The 18677-nt window shown below is 48.0% G+C and overlaps 1 protein-coding gene across 3 annotated transcripts in view; it reads left to right on the top strand.

The window, feature by feature from the left end:
• Nucleotides 1-18677, top strand: part of SPG7 (SPG7 matrix AAA peptidase subunit, paraplegin) — a 42799-nt gene that overhangs the window by 7017 nt on the left and 17105 nt on the right. For 2 of the 3 annotated variants that reach the window (XM_063110551.1, XM_063110549.1), the window contains exons 4-9: nucleotides 6906-7147; nucleotides 9403-9542; nucleotides 10554-10656; nucleotides 12462-12587; nucleotides 12970-13132; nucleotides 13525-13698. In XM_063110551.1, the coding sequence (XP_062966621.1) occupies nucleotides 6906-7147; nucleotides 9403-9542; nucleotides 10554-10656; nucleotides 12462-12587; nucleotides 12970-13132; nucleotides 13525-13698 (948 nt within the window). The remainder of the gene's footprint in view (nucleotides 1-6905; nucleotides 7148-9402; nucleotides 9543-10553; nucleotides 10657-12461; nucleotides 12588-12969; nucleotides 13133-13524; nucleotides 13699-18677) is intronic. The other variant, XM_063110550.1, reaches the window with a different exon arrangement.

Raw genomic sequence — 18677 nt, 5'->3', positions numbered from 1 at the left:
GCAGAATTTTGAAGATCAGAAATATGGGAGAGGCTCATATTGGCAGATATTAAAATTATTTTCTCCCCACAAATTAATGTACTGGTTCAGTAATAAGTAGGTAGATTAACGGAACAAAATAGAAAACCCAGACACAGACTCTAGTTTAAGAATTAGTACATAATAGAGGTGGCATTTTATATGGTGACTGAAAGGATGGATTATGTGGTTTGGAACTTTTGCTTAGTTATTTGAAAAAAGATTAAATTAGATTTTCATCTTCCATATACCAAAATAAATTCTAAATAGATTGTCATTAAATTTAAAATGCAGAACTGTAAAATAATTCAAAGAACTTATGGGGGGAATATTTCTCTGAAATGGGAAAGGCCTTTCTAGGTAAAAAAAAGAAGGGGGAAAGAAGGGATTTCAGCAGAGGAAGATTGGTGGGCTCCAGCAGTTCTGCATTCTGCCTTGTGTGTTGCATTATAGTTACTCGTTGTAGTCCTGGCAGGTAGGTGCTCAAGTACGTGCTTCTGAAGTTAGATTCTAGGCACAGCTTTTCTGGCAAGCCCTGTGGCACACAGGTGACATGGTCTGTCACTGGCTCCTTGGCTCGCACGCCTTGTCCTGCACCTGTTCGTGTTCAGTGAGGCAGCGGGTGCCTGGGTGGGCTCTTCTCCTGCCTTCAAGTGATTGTCTTGTGTTTATTCCATTTTGGGTTGATTTGATTAAAGGGTGGTGCTGGTCATACTGAGGTCAGGCCACCAAAAACCAAAAGAAAACACTCACTGGTAAAAAGGAGTGAACTTTTGATACACAGAATAACTCCAGTGAATCTCAAGGGCCTTACACTGAGTGAAAAGAGCCAATACCAAAAGATTGCATTCTGTATGGTTTCTCATTTTTGTATAGAACATTCTCCAAAGACAAAATTACAGAGATGGAGGGCCGAGCCCGTGGCGCACTCGGGAGAGTGCAGCGCTGGGAGCGCGGCAACGCTCCCGCCGCGGGTTCGGATCCTGTATAGGAATGGCCAGTGCACTCACTGGCTGAGTGCCGGTCACGAAAAAGACAAAAAAAAAAAAAAAAAAAATTACAGAGATGGAGAAAAGATTAGTGGTTGCCAGGGGTTAAGGATGGAGGGGTAACCTGAGGGACCCTCAGTGACAGAATGCTATGCATCTCAGCTGTGGTGGTGGATACTGGATGTACACCTGTGACACCAGCGTGTGCATGTCACATGGGCTGTGTGAGGAAGGTTGGTGGACTGAATAATACATGTTGATGTCCTGGTGTGACATTGCTCATAGTTTTGCAAGATGTTACTTTTGGAATTACCTGGCAGAGTGGACGAGGGGTATCAGTGTTGTTTCTTACAGCTGTGTATGAAGCCACAGTTCTCTTAGCACCGGGATTTCAACCAGAAAGAGCAGCTGCTGTAGGGCTGGCTGGTTAGTTCAGTTGGTTGGAGCACACCAAGGTCACGGGTTTGGATCCCCATCCTGGCCAGCCTCCCCGACCTTAAAAAAGAAATTAGCTCAGAAAGAGCAGCTGCTGAGGCTTCAGCAGCCTCTTGTGGAGGGCGTCTCCACTGTCCCTGTGAAGGATGAGTGCTCCGTGAAGTGGCCCTGTAGTTCTTGCAAGTTCCATCACAGGGCTCACTCCAGGGTTAATGTCTCCAGTGTCAGAAGGATTTATGAGCCTGAAAACCTGGGTTGGTTTCTGTAGCTGTTTCCTGGAAATTCAGTACCATCAGTAATTTGTCATGAGGTGACTGATTCAGGTGACCTCCTCAACAATGGGCATATTTTTCTTCTGAAGAGATATTTTGGTGACAAAACTTGTCAGTGGTCCTGCAGGCCTCTGTCCAGTGGATGTACAGCTTGATGCTCAGGAGGATGCATTTCCTGGGCCCCTCTGGGGACATTAGCATATGGGGATTCAGGCAGGAGAAACTTAAGTTGTAACCCTCAGCTCTCTAGGAGCTTGCAGTTTATTTAAGTAGCCTAAGCAAATGTGTGAGAAGTATGCAGGAAGAATAGACACCTGGAATGTCGTGTTCATAAAGACAAATGCAGACAGCAGGTGGAGTGAAGGACAGAGGCGGGTTGAGGCAACTCAGCAGAAGGGTGTCCTGGAAGAGCTGATCGTTGGGCTGCATCTGGAAAGAAGTTAAGGACTTCATGGGAAGGGGGTGGAGGGTCTGTCTTCCAGGTAGAGGAAGTGCCTTTCATATCTGGGGTGTTTAAATGTCATTTTCTATTTACAGTCTCAGGGTCATAGGGCTAGCCAGTTGGCTTGGTTGGTTGGAGCATGGCATTGTAATACCAAGGTCGAGGGTTTGGATCCCCATACCAGCCAGCCTCCAAAAATAAAAAACAAAAAGAGTGGTCTGCAGTCTCGGGGTCAGATTTTGTTGTATCTCCTGTGCCTCTAGTATTTTATCTTCTTGGCCAGTCCTGTAAGTGTCTGGTCTGTGTCTTTGTTTCCTTTTGTCCTCCTAGGACTGGCTTCCACAGTTTCATACCTGGCCAACACTACGGATACATGTGGGGCTTTTAACGGTTGGTTTCCTTAGGCTGAAGTTTTAGAAGTAGAATCTGAGTTAAAGAAACTCCATGCTTTCTATGGCTCTTGATGCATCCTGCCAAGTAGTGTTCACACTGGGTTGCACTGGTTGGTGCCACCCGAGGACGTGAGCAGGCCGTCGGCACTGTGTGGCCTGACCTGACCCCCCGTGACGGCATGTTAGCTTTCCCTGCAGTGCCATGCTCACTGCCATGCTCGCTGCCGTAGCATCCTCTGTGGTCCTTTCGGCCTCCTTGGTGCCTCATGAGGAAGACTTGTGGGCCAGGAGAGGACTTATTGAAGACCTAAATTATTTATTTTAAAAAAATGACCAGTAAGGGGATCTCAATCTTTGACTTGGTGTTTTAGCCCATTTTGTATTGCTATAATGGAAATACCTGAGACTGGGTGATTTATAAAGAAGAGAGGTTTATTTGGCTTACAATTCTGGGACAGCTGCATCTGGCACGGGCCTCAGGCTGTTTCTACGCATGGCGGAAAAGTGGCAGGCAGCTGGAAGGTACAAGCAGATCACATGGCAAGAGGAAGCAAGAGAGAGAGGAAGTGAGAGAGAGAAGGTGCCAGGGTCTTTTAAACAACAAGCTCTTGTGGGAACTAATAGAGTGAGAATTCACTCATTTATCCTCCCTCCCCCAGGGAGAGCATTAATCCATTCATGAGGGATTCGCCCCCATGACTCAATCAGTTTCCAACACTACCACATTGGAGATCAATTTTCCACATGAGTTTTGGAGGGGACAACACATCCAAACTCCATCACTTGGTGTTGTCAGCACCATGATCTCCCATGTGAGCTAACTGGCCATCCCTATATACATGGATCCGAACCTGTGGCCTCGGTGTTATCAGCACCACACTCTCCCAAGTGAGCCACGGGCCGGCCCCAAAAACTTAAATTATTTTAACCCAGCATCTCAGTAAGTTATCCTGGAAGCTTTGGGTGAATGAGTAACAAGTCCACTACAGAATGGGTGTGTGTGGCCTTCACGCCTTTTCAGGGACAGAGGGGGGCCCTGTGAGTTAGCGTGCCTGGCTGCCTTTTATTTGAAAAGGGTTGGATTTTTGTGAAGAAAGCTGAAGACATGTTTACTGCAGACCAAATTCAAGCTGTCATTTTACTTTTATTAGAAATTCTTGCTAAAAGTGCAAAGTTTGGTTTTTGTTTTTGTTTTTTGGCAGCTGGCCGGTATGGGCATCTGAATCCTTGAACTCAGTGTTACTAGCATCGCGTTCTACCAAGTGAGCTAATGGCCAGCCCCAAAATTTGTTTTTTATTTAAAACCAAGCTATGTCTTTTAAGAATCGTAGACCTGGTTCACATTTTACGAACAGATGCTTGTGAGATGCAGAGTTGGTTCACATACTTTTTTTACACAGGGTGTGACAGACTATTATGGGTAGAATAGTGAAGAGTGATAATGCTGTCCTGTGGCCAAGGGCAGGAATTTATAAATATTTCTAACTGATGTGTGCACCACACCAGGTCCAAACAGTCACCACCTAGGGGCTTGGGAATCTATTCAATGCCAGCGTCTGAGATGTATCACTGCTCGTGCTGAGAATTAAGTGTTGTAACCACATAAAGCTTCTGAAAGACATTGTTCTTGGCTGCTGAGCCTCACTCCAGGTTAGCGAGGTGTAGCTGTGTGAAAGTATTTTTCATGTGGCTGGCAAGTTTGTTGAAGGTCAACATTTTAAATTATAAAACAAGACTGATAATTAAATATTTGAAATAAATGGTTAATAATTAGCTACTCACTTGAGAACGTAAGTTTGCTTTTTAAGATAAGTGGTAGCCTTTATTTAGTTTCCTTTTGTGAATAGAGCTTTAACTATTAGATACAAGATCTTTTATGATCTATTATACCAAGACAACAATACAAGTTGAACATCCCTGATCCGAAAACCTGAAATCTGAAATGCTCTAAAATCTGAAACTTTTTGAGTGCTGACGTGACGCTCAAAGGAGAGCATTTCAGATTTTGGATTTTCGGATTAGAGATGCTCAACCGGTAAGTACATATAATGCAAATATTCCAAAATTAGAAGAAAAATCTGAAATTCAAAACACTTCTGGACCTAAGCATTTCAGGTAAGAAATGCTTAACCTGTGATATCTAACATGTACCTTAGCTCATTTGGTTAGAGTGCAGCCTTATAACACCAAGGTCAAAGGTTCTGATCCCTGTACCAGCCAGCCACCAAAAAAAAAAGTACCTTCATATTTTCAAAATGATTGCTATGCCAAACCTTTTTAGTAGGTTTCGTTTGTGGTTTTAAGCTGATTAAAATTTTTCTTTAATTTCTCTGAACTGATCACTGGAGAGGAAGATGGTGCATGGGATGTACCCAGGCCTGGTTGTGTTGCAGTGTGAAGCCACTGGCCAGTGCAAAGTGGAGTGGGTTCACCCACTCTCTCCACCTGTTATTGCACCTGTTGGGGCCTTGGAGAAGTGTCTGCAGGCACAGCTTGTTTTGGGGGTGATGAAGCCAAGTACATGTCCCACCTCAGGGTTCGGCCCTGACCCTCAAACTCACTTTTCACGTGTCTTGCTCTGGATCGTGCCTGAGTCTCTGAGTCTCTGCTCTTGCTCTGGGCAGACACATGCAGCAAGAGATAGTAGTATCTTGGGCATGAATTGCTTGGAGGACTAGTGAATGGCTAAAGCTTTCCTTCCTGAGAAGGGTCTGGGCCCATCTTGGGCAGAACTGGAGAAGGGCTGTGTGCACATCTCTCAAAAGGCATCCTTACCCACATGTCAGACGTTTGCCACAGATGCTGGCCACACACAGGTAATAGCACAAGTCCTCACGGCCTGTCACCTTTCCCTGCTGTGCCTCCTGTATGGGTGGAGGTGATAATGGCCTCCTCAGGGTGTTCGTGAGGACTGGGGTAGATGGGAAGCACACAGGATAAAATACGCTGTCTGCTGTCCCTCCCCAGAGTGAAAGGATGGACTTACTAATTGGTGTTGTGAAGAAAACCATGGCCTGGCCTTGGGTGGGTCACTTTTGGGAGTCCTACCCAGGACTGTCCCCATCAGTGCTCTGGCCAAAGTGGCTGTCCTCACTGTCCCCTTCCCTGTGTGCCCTCCTCAAAAGCTTCTCCTTCACCTCCCTCCTATGCTGGGATGCCCCCGAGAGTGCCTGCTTCTCTGACTTCTGTGCTGGCTGCAGTCTTGCCTGTATCACACGCTGCTGCCTGGCTGGCTCCCCTCCCCGGGGGATTTCCTCGTGTCTCAAGAACAGACTGTGCATCTGCTTTCCATCTCATAGGAACTGAGCTTCATGCTGTCTGTATCTGAAGTAGAGTATTCATAACTGAGCAGTGTGATTTGGGGAAATTTATCTGATGGTTCTGGTAAAGAGTTGGTCTCTAGGAAAATTCTACAACAAGTGGTCCCCAATACAAAGGTACTTCAAAAAGTTTATGGAAAGGTCTGTGTTATCTTTTAATTCTATTTTCCCATGAAAATTTTGAAGTTCCCTTGTATATCTTACATATATTTTTTTAGGCTGACATTTCTGGTGGTATAATATTTTTTAATATTACTTTCAAATATTGTGGTAAATAACATATATAACTTACTTTAAAATATTCCTCATACTGATAAATAAAAAGTTCAGGAGTGTTGGTTGTCAGGTAGGGAAATAAAAAGTTCAGGAGTGTTGGTTGTCAGGTAGGGAAATAAAAAGTTCAGGAGTGTTGGTTGTCAGGTAGGGAGAGAGAAGGCCATGTGGGGTCTTCAGTGGGATTAGGGAGATACAGATAGATATTTTTTTAAGTTGACATACTGTAATTGTACATATTTATGGAGTACAGTGAGATGTTTCGATACGTGTATGCGTTGTATAATGATCAAGTCATGGTCATTAGCACATCCATCACCTTAAATATTTATTATTTCCCAGTGGTGAGAACATAGGGAGGTTTTATTTCTTGAGGTAGGTTGTGGTAAAAGGTATTTGTTTTATTGTTATAATAACTTAATGCATGTGCTACAGATGCCCTATTGATATTTAGTATTTAATCAGATTTCAAGAGACTGAATGCGTAGTTTTTGTCACAGCAGTCTGCAGTGAGGGTTGACTGCCTCGCTGCAGCAACATGGGGTCCTGGGGGCTTCCCTGTCATCTAGGCTGGAACTCTTCCTCCTCTTCCTCCTCTCTGAGGTGGCCTTGAGCAGCACATGATTACTCTTTGTCTTGAGTAACTGTTGAAAACTTGGCAAAAATGCAGGATCTTATAGGAAACTGGATGTGAGATGCGAGCGCCGGCCTGGGCCCGTTGCCCATGTCTGCATTGACTCTCCCTTTTGCCCCTGCCGGTCCAGAGGAGAGGAGACGGAAGGAGCGGGAGGACCAGATGTACCGCGAGCGGCTGCGCACCCTGTTCATCATCGCTGTCGTCATGAGCCTGCTGAACGCCCTCAGCACCAGCGGTGGCAACATTTCCTGGAACGACTTTGTCAATGAGATGCTGGCCAAGGGCGAGGTGCAGCGGGTTCAGGTGGTGCCTGAGAGTGATGTGGTGGAAGTCTACCTGCACCCTGGAGCCGTGGTGTTTGGGCGGCCTGTGAGTGTGGGCAGGGGCGTGGGCTCTGTGGCCATCTCTGGGAGACCTGGAGGTTCGGGCTCACTCCTTTTTCACTCATTCTCCACCCCTTGTTTGTTTGGTGGTTATAAAACATGAGAGTAGCTAGGGGGTTGAAACTAGGATTCATGAAAGGTTTCTGAACAGTGGCTCACTAAGGTGGAGCTTGAGGAAGACTGTCAGAGAGTAGAGAGCTGGGCCCAGGAGAGGCAGCATTGTCAGCAGATTCTGCATAGAAGCTGGTGAGGTCCACAGCTGCCGTGGAAGCTGTGAACATAAGGGAAGAGGGCATGAGTGACAGGTTGGACCCGTGATAGCTCCCTGTGTTAAGGGTTTAGGAGACAGCTGCAGCCAGGGGTTATGCAGGTCAGTCTGGGCCTGTGGGAGGTGTTGGCTGGGAAGTCAGAAGAGAGGGTGGCCTTGGCAGAGGGTCACTCAGATGTAGGCGAGTTAGGGGACAGGGAGTGATCCAAGTGGAAACCTCTCCTAAGCAGTGAAGACACAGTGCAGGAGATGGGCAAAGCTGTGGGGCTAGTGGAGAGACAGGTAGAAGCCAGCCAGCAGAGTGGCCAGATCTGCACTCTGAGGGTCTCAGAAGGTGTCCTGTGCACCTCCCATCCCAGGCGCCCCACTCTGAGAGGTCCCTCATGGTTAGCACTAGAGAGCTGTTTGCTGTAATTTAGTTCGGGTGGTAGGATTAACACATGGTTAGATGGTGAGAGTTGAGTTCCAGTGCACTATAGAAAGGAGAGGTGATAAAAGATGCCACCTGTCCCCAAGAGTTCAGTGGCCTGGGCAGGCAGTGGGGTTGCAGGTGTCTTGCAGAGCCAGCAGCTGACTTGGGCGCAGGTGATCAAAGGAGACTTGACAGAGGACAAGGGGTGTGAGTTGGCTTCTGGAAACAGACCTTTTGCTCCTGTATCTTGGCACAGTGAGAGGGTCATTTCTACGCTTTACCCTCCTATGCAGTGGTGATGGCCACGCCAGGTGTTGGAGTGGTCCGAGGCATTGAAAAAGACCAGACCAAACATTTGGGGTCCATTAGGTTAATCCAGTAACTGGGGTCATGGGGTGTTCCAGCCGCCCAGAGGAGGTGGACAGCGCCCTTTGGTGGGCTACTCAGGATGCTGCGTCTAAGGTGTCCATTGCTACTTTTGGCTTTCTGGACACAGGAGGTTTCAGACCACCTTATGAGTGGCTGCCTGACTGGCTTGGCTCACTCAGGACCCAGCATAAGATTCTGGACCTGGTACGGAGCCATCTTCCATGGGAAGCATGTGCACCTGCAGGAGGATGTGTTTGTGCTTTGGCAAGCTTCTCTTCCTGAGAAATTCTGGCTGCAGTGAGGTGTCTGATGGTTTCTCTTTCTAGGACTCATGGGGGATACACTAACTTGCTCTGGGCCCTTGCTGCCAGTCAGCATGGCCCCCTGTTGGCGTGGCCCTATGGGCCTCAGGTATGGGCCTGCCTTGCTCTTCTGACCTTTCTTAGGCAAGGCCTGTGGACATTGTATGTGCAGAGCTGTTTCCCCAGACACAGATGCGAGCGTCAGAGGGTCTCCTGAGCCATTGTCATGCATCAGAGATGCGGCAGGTCTATGTCTTCCCTCTAGTTGTTACCTGAGCTACACACGGGAACTCCAAGGCCTGTCTAGTCTCCTTGCTTGATTTTTCAGCTGATATACCAGATTTCATTTCATTGTTCCCTGTCAGAGTTGAGATGGAGGCTACAGGTTCTCCTGCCCCTCCATAGCCCTAGTGAAAAATACTGGTCGTTGTAATGTTTTGAAAAGCTGAGGGAGCCCAGACAAAGGGTGGCACGGGCTCTCGTAACCACCCTGGTGGATACCTGGGGATTTATTCCCCCAGGTTATTTTAACCTACAACATTATGCCCAACTTGGGACACGTCATCTAATAAAACAGCTTCCTTAAAGAAACACCTGTTTCTGTGCCATTCCCAACCCAGCATCACATGGTCACAGTGGTGTCACATGGATGCATCTCCCACTGTGCTCTGCCATGCAGCTGGGTCTGAGGCACACAGCAAATGCCCCCTGTATTCTTAACATTTTCATATTAGTGGAAAATAGATCTATTGGAAAGTATTTCTACTGAAATTTTCCTTCTCAAATTGTGTTCAAGAAAACTAAAACTTGTCAGGTGGCGCTGCTTTCCATGGCCTGTGGGACTGGCCGTCTATCCTCACCCCTCATAGTCCCCTTTGCTCTCTCCGCAGCGGCTGGCCTTGATGTACCGAATGCAGGTTGCCAATATCGACAAGTTTGAAGAGAAGCTTCGAGCGGCTGAAGATGAGCTGCACATCGAGGTCAAGGACAGGATCCCAGTCTCCTACAAGCGTACAGGATTCTTTGGGAAGTACGTTGGTCGTCTTTGTTGACTCTTGAATTGAGCCTGGCTTGGCTTTGTAATGTGAGAAACAAGTTGCAAACAGAAATCTCAGCTGGCTTTGCCTGAAGTTGACTAGAGTCCCTGTGGGCAGGTGGGCTTGGCGTGGGTTGGGTGACAGGGTGCCACGAACCTGGTTGCATATGAGTCTGGGGTCTGTTTTAGTCCCTTGCTTTAGTTGTCTGCGACATCTCTTAATTTATCTCACTGTGGGGTTGCTTTCTTTAACAAATAAGAAGTCAGAACAGAAATTGTAGAAACAGGAGTTTACGTAGAAATTCTTGTTTCAGTGTTGAGAGAGAAATGAAGGCACAGGAAAGCTGTTGGGTGGTTATGGGCCGTGGAACTTGAGAGTCCTCTTAGGAGGAGTAAGTTAATTAGCTTAGGCGCTGATCACTTAACAGCATTGCGGGGACCCACAGTGACTGCAGCCAGTAGGTCAGGAGAGGCTTATCATGGATTTGTAGTCTGACAGGAGGCAGCATGCTAGTGACTAGCGAGCAGGCCTTTGAAAACGGTACACTTCGAGTTCTGCAGCCCGGCCTCTCCTGAAAGCTTGGTGCCCTGAGGCTGTGCTGCTGATTTTGTTGTAGCTAAATGTCAACTTCATGTTGAGGGCTGAAGTCTTAGTATTTGCTTTTTTAGTGCTAGCCTTATTCTTCCTTACTAATCGAAACAGACAGCCTTCTTTTGAAAACCAAGTGCACTGAGCATATGGAAACCTGCTCTTGCTGGCATCAGCACAAGGCTGGTTAGACAAGGTTGGTTAGCGTTTGCACCTGCAATCTGACCATTCGGGAAACTTGAGGAAAGTGGGTAGTTGGTGAGAACCAGACAGGAGGACCCGTTTCCATGACCGTTTTGTTCTGCACATTGGTCTCAGGCATGGGGGTGGCTCTTGTCTCTCCTGGCTTTGTAAGGCGCATCCGTCAGTTGTTCAGGTGATGACTTCTCAGCCCATAACTCTCTTTCTCATGCTAGTGCCCTGTACGCCCTGGGGATGACAGCGGTGGGCTTGGCCATCCTGTGGTACGTTTTCCGTCTGGCTGGAATGACGGGAAGGGAAGGCGGATTCAGCGCTTTCGTAAGTTGCGCGCATCAGACCTCGTTGAGCTTGGGGTCTCAGGAACTCTCTGTGCTTGTGCTTGCCGAGCATGATTCCGTGAATTACAGAATGAGTGTGCAGTGAAAATCAGCCTGCTGCAGAGACCAGCCCAAAGCCCTAACTGGGCAGCTCGTCTTTCCTTCTCGCTGGCTGGCTGGAGGGTGTCCATTAATCACTTGTAACTGAGGCCCCTCTCTCCCTGATGTCTGGGGTGGCTGAGCCAAGCGAGTGTATGTGCAATTTATTCTGCAGTTTTTAGATATCAGCTGGGAATGATTTTTTTCCCTTGATTTATCCTACTAGCTTGATAGCTGAGAAATTTTAAAGGTTGTATGTATGTATGTATTTATTTGGTGGCTGGCCTGTAAGGGGATCTGACCAGTGAGTAAACCAGCCAGTCTTAAAGTTGTCTTTAAATGAACAACCTGTGTAGTGCTGGTAACACCAAGGTCCAGGGTTTGATCCCTGGACTGGCCAGCCACCAAAAAATAAAAAAATTAAAAAAACAAAAGAACAACCTCAATACACTTTTTTTTTTAAAGAAGACTGGTAAGCGGATCTTAACCCTTGACTTGGTGTTGTCAGCACCATGCTCTCCCAAGTAAGCTAACTGACCATCCCTATATAGGGATCCGAACCCTTGATTTGTTGTTATCAGCACCACATTCTCCCAAGTGAGCCATGGGCCGGCCCTATGTCAATACACTTTTAAAGTACATTATCACTTATTGTGAAGTGCGGTGTCTTCTGTTGGCTGCCTCTCCCCTCAGGTTGGGCCTGCAGAACACTTCAGCAGGATAGCTGCTGCTCCATGGTTCCACCTGGCTCATGCACATTCCTGTGTCTGTGGCGGAAGACTCACCACCATGTGTGATGGCAGTGTGGTGTTTCATTGTGGGCTGTGCCATGTTGTATTCAGCCAGTTTCATAATTTGTGCATGTTTTTGACTTTATTTTAGTTGTATTAAGTAATACTGTGATGTATTCCACGCACATGCATCTTCTGAATGCCTGCCTGATGACGTGCCTACACGTCTTCCTAAAAGTAGGGTCTGGTCAAAGGACAAGCCCCCGATCAGGAGCTTCTCAGCCTTGCCCATCACTCTCCAGTTACTAATTAACATTTCTACCAAGACTCCCCAGTACTACTCACGCATTACTTTTATAGGCAGAAAAAGACGTTATACAGCAGGGGGAAAAAATCATATAGAAAAAAGAGATAGTTTATGTAAAAGATGTTAAGATAGTTTGTGTGGGAGAGTTTCTTTTTTTTTTTTTTTTTTTGTCGTTTTTTCGTGATCTTTTTTTTTTTTTTTTTTTTTTTTTTTTTTGTCTTTTTGTGACCGGCTGTACCGCGCTCAGCCAGTGAGCGCACCGGCCATCCCTATATAGGATCCGAACCCGCGGCGGGAGCAGTGCTGTGCTCCCAGCGCCGCACTCTCCCGAGTGCGCCACGGGGTCGGCCCTCTTTTTTTTTTTTTTAAGACAAATTGCCAAGATAACTTTTTTACTAATTATTGACGTAAAACAAACATTGCCACATGTATGTCTGAGGAGTGACTGGTGAGCCACATCTGTGAGTGCTGGTCCTCCAGGGCTGTGGGAAGGGAGTAATCCATGCAGGCCTGGGGGGCTGTGGGGCTGTGGGGCTGTGGGGCTGTTGGGCTGTTGGGCTGTTGGGCTGAGGCAGCTCAGATGCGACAGGCTGAGCCTCCACTGTGGAGCTTCTGATCCCCTGCCATGCTGGGGGTGCACAGCCCCTGCCCTTCGTTCTTCCTGCATAGAACCAGCTTAAGATGGCTCGCTTTACAGTGGTGGAGGGGAAGATGGGCAAAGGAGTCAGCTTCACGGACGTGGCAGGAATGCATGAAGCCAAACTGGAAGTCCGAGAGTTCGTGGATTATCTGAAGGTGAGAGCCCCATGTGGTGCCAGAGAGATGTGGGCAAGCAGCCAACATCCTGGGGTCAGACACCACGGGGACAGCGGTTCCATTGATCATTGTTGTGAGTTCAGTGGTGACCTCCCCAGCCCCCTGCTGCTCAATACAGCTGCCAGCAGCACAGGCTCAGTGCACAGCTGTCCAGCAGAGCAGAGGGGTTGTGATGTCCATCTCTGATTGGTCCATCGCTGTCTTGGATGCCTGGTCCCTGGGGAAGCTCCACGCTTTTTCCAGAACCACTTGAATCATAGCCACTTTGTGACAATTCATGAGCCGCCCTCCATGTGAGTCACTTCTTTGAGACTCTGTGAAACCCTGAGTGGTTAGCGCCACACTCTCTGCTGCTGCCTAGAGCCCGGAACGCTTCCTTCAGCTTGGTGCCAAGGTCCCCAAGGGTGCACTGCTGCTCGGCCCTCCTGGCTGTGGGAAGACGCTGCTGGCCAAGGCGGTGGCCACAGAGGCCCAGGTGCCCTTCCTGGCAATGGCTGGCCCAGAGTTCGTGGAGGTCATTGGAGGTAGGTGTTGGTTGGGGGCTGTGGAAAGGCTCGACTGACCACATGTCTGGGCTGGTTCTCCTTTTGCATGTCTTTCCTCTGGTGGCCGAATTGAACAGGATATGGGGGTAGAAAAGGACAATTGAAATCCAAGTCACAGAAGCCTTGCACTCAGGTGGTGAAGTGGGTGGCAGTTGGGTGCTTTGAAGGCTGGGCAGCCAGGATGGTGAGCCACTGCTTTGAGGGACTGCCTAGGCGGCCCCCACTAGGAGCAACCAGTGCTGCTGTTTTCAGGGAGCAGACCTGTTTAGGTTTAGTTGTCCTCAGTGGACACCTTCACCTGACCCCAGCACAAGCATAGGATTTGTTTCCCATTTTCTGTCCATTTCCTGACTCTCTGTGTGTCCCCGCAGGCCTTGGTGCTGCCCGTGTGCGGAGCCTCTTCAAGGAAGCCCGCGCCCGGGCCCCCTGCATAGTGTACATCGATGAGATCGACGCTGTTGGCAAGAAGCGCTCTACCACCATGTCTGGTTTCTCCAACACTGAGGAGGAGCAGACACTCAACCAGCTTCTGGTTGAAATGGACGGTCAGTGCCCTGCTGCCCGTCACTCCCCCTGTCTGAGAACAGTCGCCTTCCAGAGGGACGCAGCTGCTTGCGTTCACTGTTTCTGCATCTTAAGCTGTTGTGTGCAGGAGTGTTGCTTATCCTCACCTGCCGTAGGTGAGGCCGGTATCAGCACACAGAGAGCTGTTTTCTCACAATAACAAGAAACAAGTCCTCTTGCTGCCCTCAACAAACACGGCTTTAATTTTAAAAAGTAATAAAAAGGCAAGAATGAATAAAAGAAAAAACTAGGAATGTGAGTGGTAGGTCACAGAGTGGCGACACCTCTCAGTTTTTCACGAGCATGTGGCTTGCGCGATTGAGTGTGTCTGGGTGGCAGCGGCCCCAGTCTGAGGCTGAGTGGAGTGTTGGGACACTGTGGTGAGGGAGGGTGCTGAGCTGTGAGCCCTGGACAGTGACTTCTGGTCTGGCTCCAGCACAGTAGAGGTGACATGGATTTGTTTTTCTTTTGAGTGACTTTTGTAAGGTTGTTGTTTTGGAGGGTGAATATGGTGGTAAAGTGTACATATAACATAAAATTTACCATTTTAACCATTTTAAGTTCAGGGGCATTAACGACATTCACGCCGTTGTGCATCTGTCTCCAGAACTTTGTCATCAACCCAAATGGAAGCTCGGTACCCGTTAGACAGTAACTTCCCACCCTCTGTTCCACGTTCTGTCTCTGTGGATTTGATGAGTCTAGGGACCTCACATAAGTGGAATCATACAGTGCTGTCCTTTTGTGACTGCACAATGTCTTCAAGGCTTGTCTGTGCTGTATCAGGTATCTGAACTTCCTTTCTAAGGCTACATGACACCCCCACTGTGTGTGTGGACCACATCCTTTGTATCCATTCGCTTATCAGTGGACACTGAGCTATTTTGAATCATGCTGTGTGAATGTGGGTACAGATATCTCTTTGAGTCTCTGCTTTGTAAATCCATTTTCATTATTTATTTTTAAATATTTATTATTTTTTTTGTTTTGTTTTTTGACAGCTGGATAGTATGGGATCCAAACCCTTGACTGTGGTGTTATAACACCGCCCTCTAACCAACTGAACTAACCAGCCATCCCTAGATGATTTGTTTATTTTTAATTTTTATTGAATGAAAATTGATTATACATATTTTTGGGGTTCAGTGTTGAGATATGTTGATCAAATCAATATTACTAGCATATATATTGTTAGAAATCATATTTATTCTTTATGCCCCTTGTCCAATCTCACCCCATCCCCCTCACCCTCTCCCTTCCTCCCTCTAATTACCTTAGATTTCTTCTCTCTCTCTCCTTCTGAAAGAATAATGGTTACTCTGTTGATTTGCTGCCTAGATGATCTGTCCAATGCCAAGAGGTGTGATCAGGTCCCCCAATATTATCATAGAGCAGATGCTGCTTCTGTCACTCTGGAATGGGCTTTATGGAGAGAGACATCCTCTTCTTTATCTCTGCTGGTGACTCTCCTTCTGTCAATGCACTCCAGTGGCTGGTGGGCCATCTGCATGGTGGTTGTGGCATCTAGCCACTTTTGTGGCCGCCATGGTTATTGTGGTGGCTGTCGTGGGCCACCCACATGGAGGTGATGTTTTGGCATGCTCCTTGGCACTGGCAGTGTGCCTTGTGTGTGGGGGGTCTGGTCCCTGGTTCCCGGCTCTATCCCTCAGGTCCCTGGGTGGGACCTGAGGCGCTAGCATGGTGTGCCTGGTTGTGGGAGGGGGTTCCGGTTTCCTTCTCCATGCCTTGGGTCCCTGGGCAGGCCCGGAGTTGCTGGTGGTGTGCCTGGTTGTGGTGGGGGGGTCCGGTCCCTGGCTCCATGCCTTGGGTCCCCTGGCAGCCCCCAAGGTGCTGGTGGTGTGTCTGAGCTGGAACTACTTTTTTTGTCCTTTGTTTACTCCTAAGGTGGGGAACTTTCTGTGGGGACCAGTACTTGAGCTCTGTGGTTGAGCTAAATTGCTGCTTTGCTGCTGCTTCCCTAGGGAAGGCTTTTTGTGCATCACGGGTTATAATGGTTGACTTTATAGGTACTTCTGGCTCTCCAGAGACTCGGTGCACCTGGGTTGTATAGTAACTTTGATCTGGGCCTGAGTCTATTCATCAAACTGCACCCCATACAATTCTATATTCCTGACCAGTGTCCTCTGAGTGGTCCTCCGTTGATTGGGGTGCAGATCAGCTGTCCTTGCTCTGCCCCAGTGTTCCCTCAGTGGGCCCATCTCTCCCACTGCCCATGCTGCAAACACTTCCTGTGGGATGGGCTGTGTACCAGTCCATTGTGATGACTCACCGGCCTCTGAGTGGCTCCAGTTTTTCAGTTGTTGTGGCACCTCGCTCCTATGTGGGCCCATGGGAACCATGTTAGTAGTCCTGCTGGCCTGGGGCCACCAAAGCCCTTTTCTCCCCTGCCACCTCCAAGCAACTGCATCTGACAGGCACAGCTGTGGCTTTTGTCGGCTCCTGCTCTGTGTGCTCAGCAGTTCCAGCCTTGAAGTGTCCGCGGCACGAAATGGTCAGAGCAGTTTTTTCTTTCTCTCATTGTGGCTTCTCCCGCTTTCATGCTTGGTAGGTCTCTCCTCCTCTTCCCCTGAGCTCTAGTGGCCCCAGAGCTAGGTTGTTGTTGCTTCTTTATATAGTCGTAAATTGGTTGATTTCTGGGAGAGAGTGACGCTGGGGACTGTCTATTCTGCCATCTTGACCAGAACTCCTATTTATTTATTTTTTTAATTGACATGTATTAAGTGTACATATTTATGGGGTATAGAGTAAATCCATTTTTAACTTTGGTTTTCCTTAATCAGAATTCTAGTTACATCTTAGGTGTTGTAGATTAGGGAGAAACTTTTTTCCCAAAGCACTTTTGGTTCTAAGAAAACCATATTTTTCTGTTTTCCTCTTTTATTTACTTATTTTGTATGTATCAATCAATAAATATTTATTTATTTTATTGGTTATGTATATTCATGGGGTACAAAGCTGTCACCACTTGTGCCCAAAATGTGATGGTCAGATCAATATTATCAACATGTCCATTAACACAAATTGAGATTGTTCCCTGTGTCTCCCACTCAATTAATCCCCGACCCCCCCACCCCAATTTCCCTCTTTTAAGTTTTGCTTGCTTTTTGGAATAGTGTGTTTATTAGATAGCATATATACAGTAGAGTTTTGATTGTACATGACTAAGGGTGAAACTTTTTTAACCTCTCATTTTGAAGTAATTTTGGACTCACAAAAGTATTGTGAAACAGTCAAAGTGTTCCTTTGTGCCCTTCCCAAGCTTCCCAAAGGCCGACCGCTTTGGCAGTACACTGTGCTGGTCAGCACCAGGATGTGCTGTCTGGGGCTGATCCACAGACCTGCCCCAGAGCTGTCTGAGGCTGCCTCATCCCACCAAGGTGCCTTTTCTGGTTCCGGATCCAGTCCAGCCTCACATGCCACATCTGTTGTCCTGGTTCCTTGGTCTCTTGCAGTCTTGGGTCATTGTTTGGTCTTTCTTTATCTTTCGTGACCATGACCCTTGTTACAGGTCAGTCACTTTAAAGAACATCCTCTTGGTGAGGCTGTGAAATGTCCTCAAGGTCAGGTCACATAGTGCGTTTTGGCAGGAATGGTGTGGCAGTGATGTGGCGCCCCTTGTGGCCATGGTGCTGCTGCCCCTTGTCCCTGGTGGTGGTCTCTGCTGAGGGGCTTGGCCCTTTCCCAGCTCACGTCTCATCTGGGTGCCAGCCAAGTGCCTCCCCTGAGCCATGGAGAAAGCATGTGGCAGCCTCTTGTGAGCATTGAAAGCTCTGTGGGCTTGAGATCACAGGACAGCTCCCAGCGACGGTGAGGAAAAGGCTGCATTGCTGCAATGTTACAAGAGGACAGTCTGGAGCTCTGGCCTCTGTCTTGCTTGTCGTCCAGTTGTCTGTCAGTATGCTCGTTTGGGGATGTAACACACACAGCCGCCTTCCATGCTGAGATCAAGCACTCGTGGGAGTGAAGTTTCCAGGAAACTGATATCTTCAGAGATGTGGATCGAGCAGGTTCAGATTCTGATATTGCTATTGAGAGACACCCCTTGGAGATGGGGTCCTCCAGGGAACGTCCAGGGACCCTCCAAGGGCGCTTTCCAGGCCAGACTATAGGGTCCCTGGGCATTCTAGCTGTGCGCGATGCTCCCTCTTCCGGGGGAGTATGTGCTGGATGCGTTCCGGCTGCTGCCCTCCCTCCACCACTGCCAATGCCAGGTGAGCCGCACCTGCTTATCCAGCATTGGTTTTTCTGCTTTTCAAAAGGTATCTTCTGAAGTCTCCAGCTACATGGCATCACTTCTCTTTTGAGCTTTAAATGGTCTCTTAGATGGTGTGTGGCCTTCAGTACAGTTTTGATTCTTGATTCTGGAGGTTACTCAAGGACAGGCAGGTGGTTTTGGAGTCCCGAAGAAATCTGGAAAACCCCTCAGAATCTGGACACAAGGGTCTCTTGACCTTTGGCAGAACAGTGGACCTGGAGGCCACAATGGTGGCTGCAGAGTGCAGATGTGCTGACATCGTCCCTTCAGCTGTTACCGACGATGCTCTGAGACCAGCACCGTGTGATTAGATGTCACTGTCCTCTCAGATGGCAGATTTTAACAGCAGCTTCTGGCTGTCTGTTTACAAGAATGACTTTTGTGATGTCGGTTGGACCAAAATGGAAGAGAAGTCTTCTGAAACCCATCAGAGGACTAGTTGACCATCCAAACCCTTCACTGATAATGACAGTGGGTGGTTTTCATGCTGCCTTGGGGCTGCCATAGATGCTTCATCAAAGTGCTGCAAGAGGGAGCAGGTATGCCCATGGATGTGTGGAAGGACCACACAGGCTCACACCAGGCCCCTCTTGTCTATGCTGTGGCTTTCTGGTTCATAATGTGAGGTTGAGCCACATAACATCACCCTTTGAATCTGTGACCTTCTGCGTGCTGACCAGGCGT

Source organism: Cynocephalus volans, chromosome 10 (assembly GCF_027409185.1).
Source record: "Cynocephalus volans isolate mCynVol1 chromosome 10, mCynVol1.pri, whole genome shotgun sequence".
Lineage (NCBI taxonomy): Eukaryota > Metazoa > Chordata > Mammalia > Dermoptera > Cynocephalidae > Cynocephalus > Cynocephalus volans.
The sequence above is the reverse complement of the archived record's forward strand: the minus strand, read 5'-3'. Positions and strand labels throughout refer to the sequence as shown.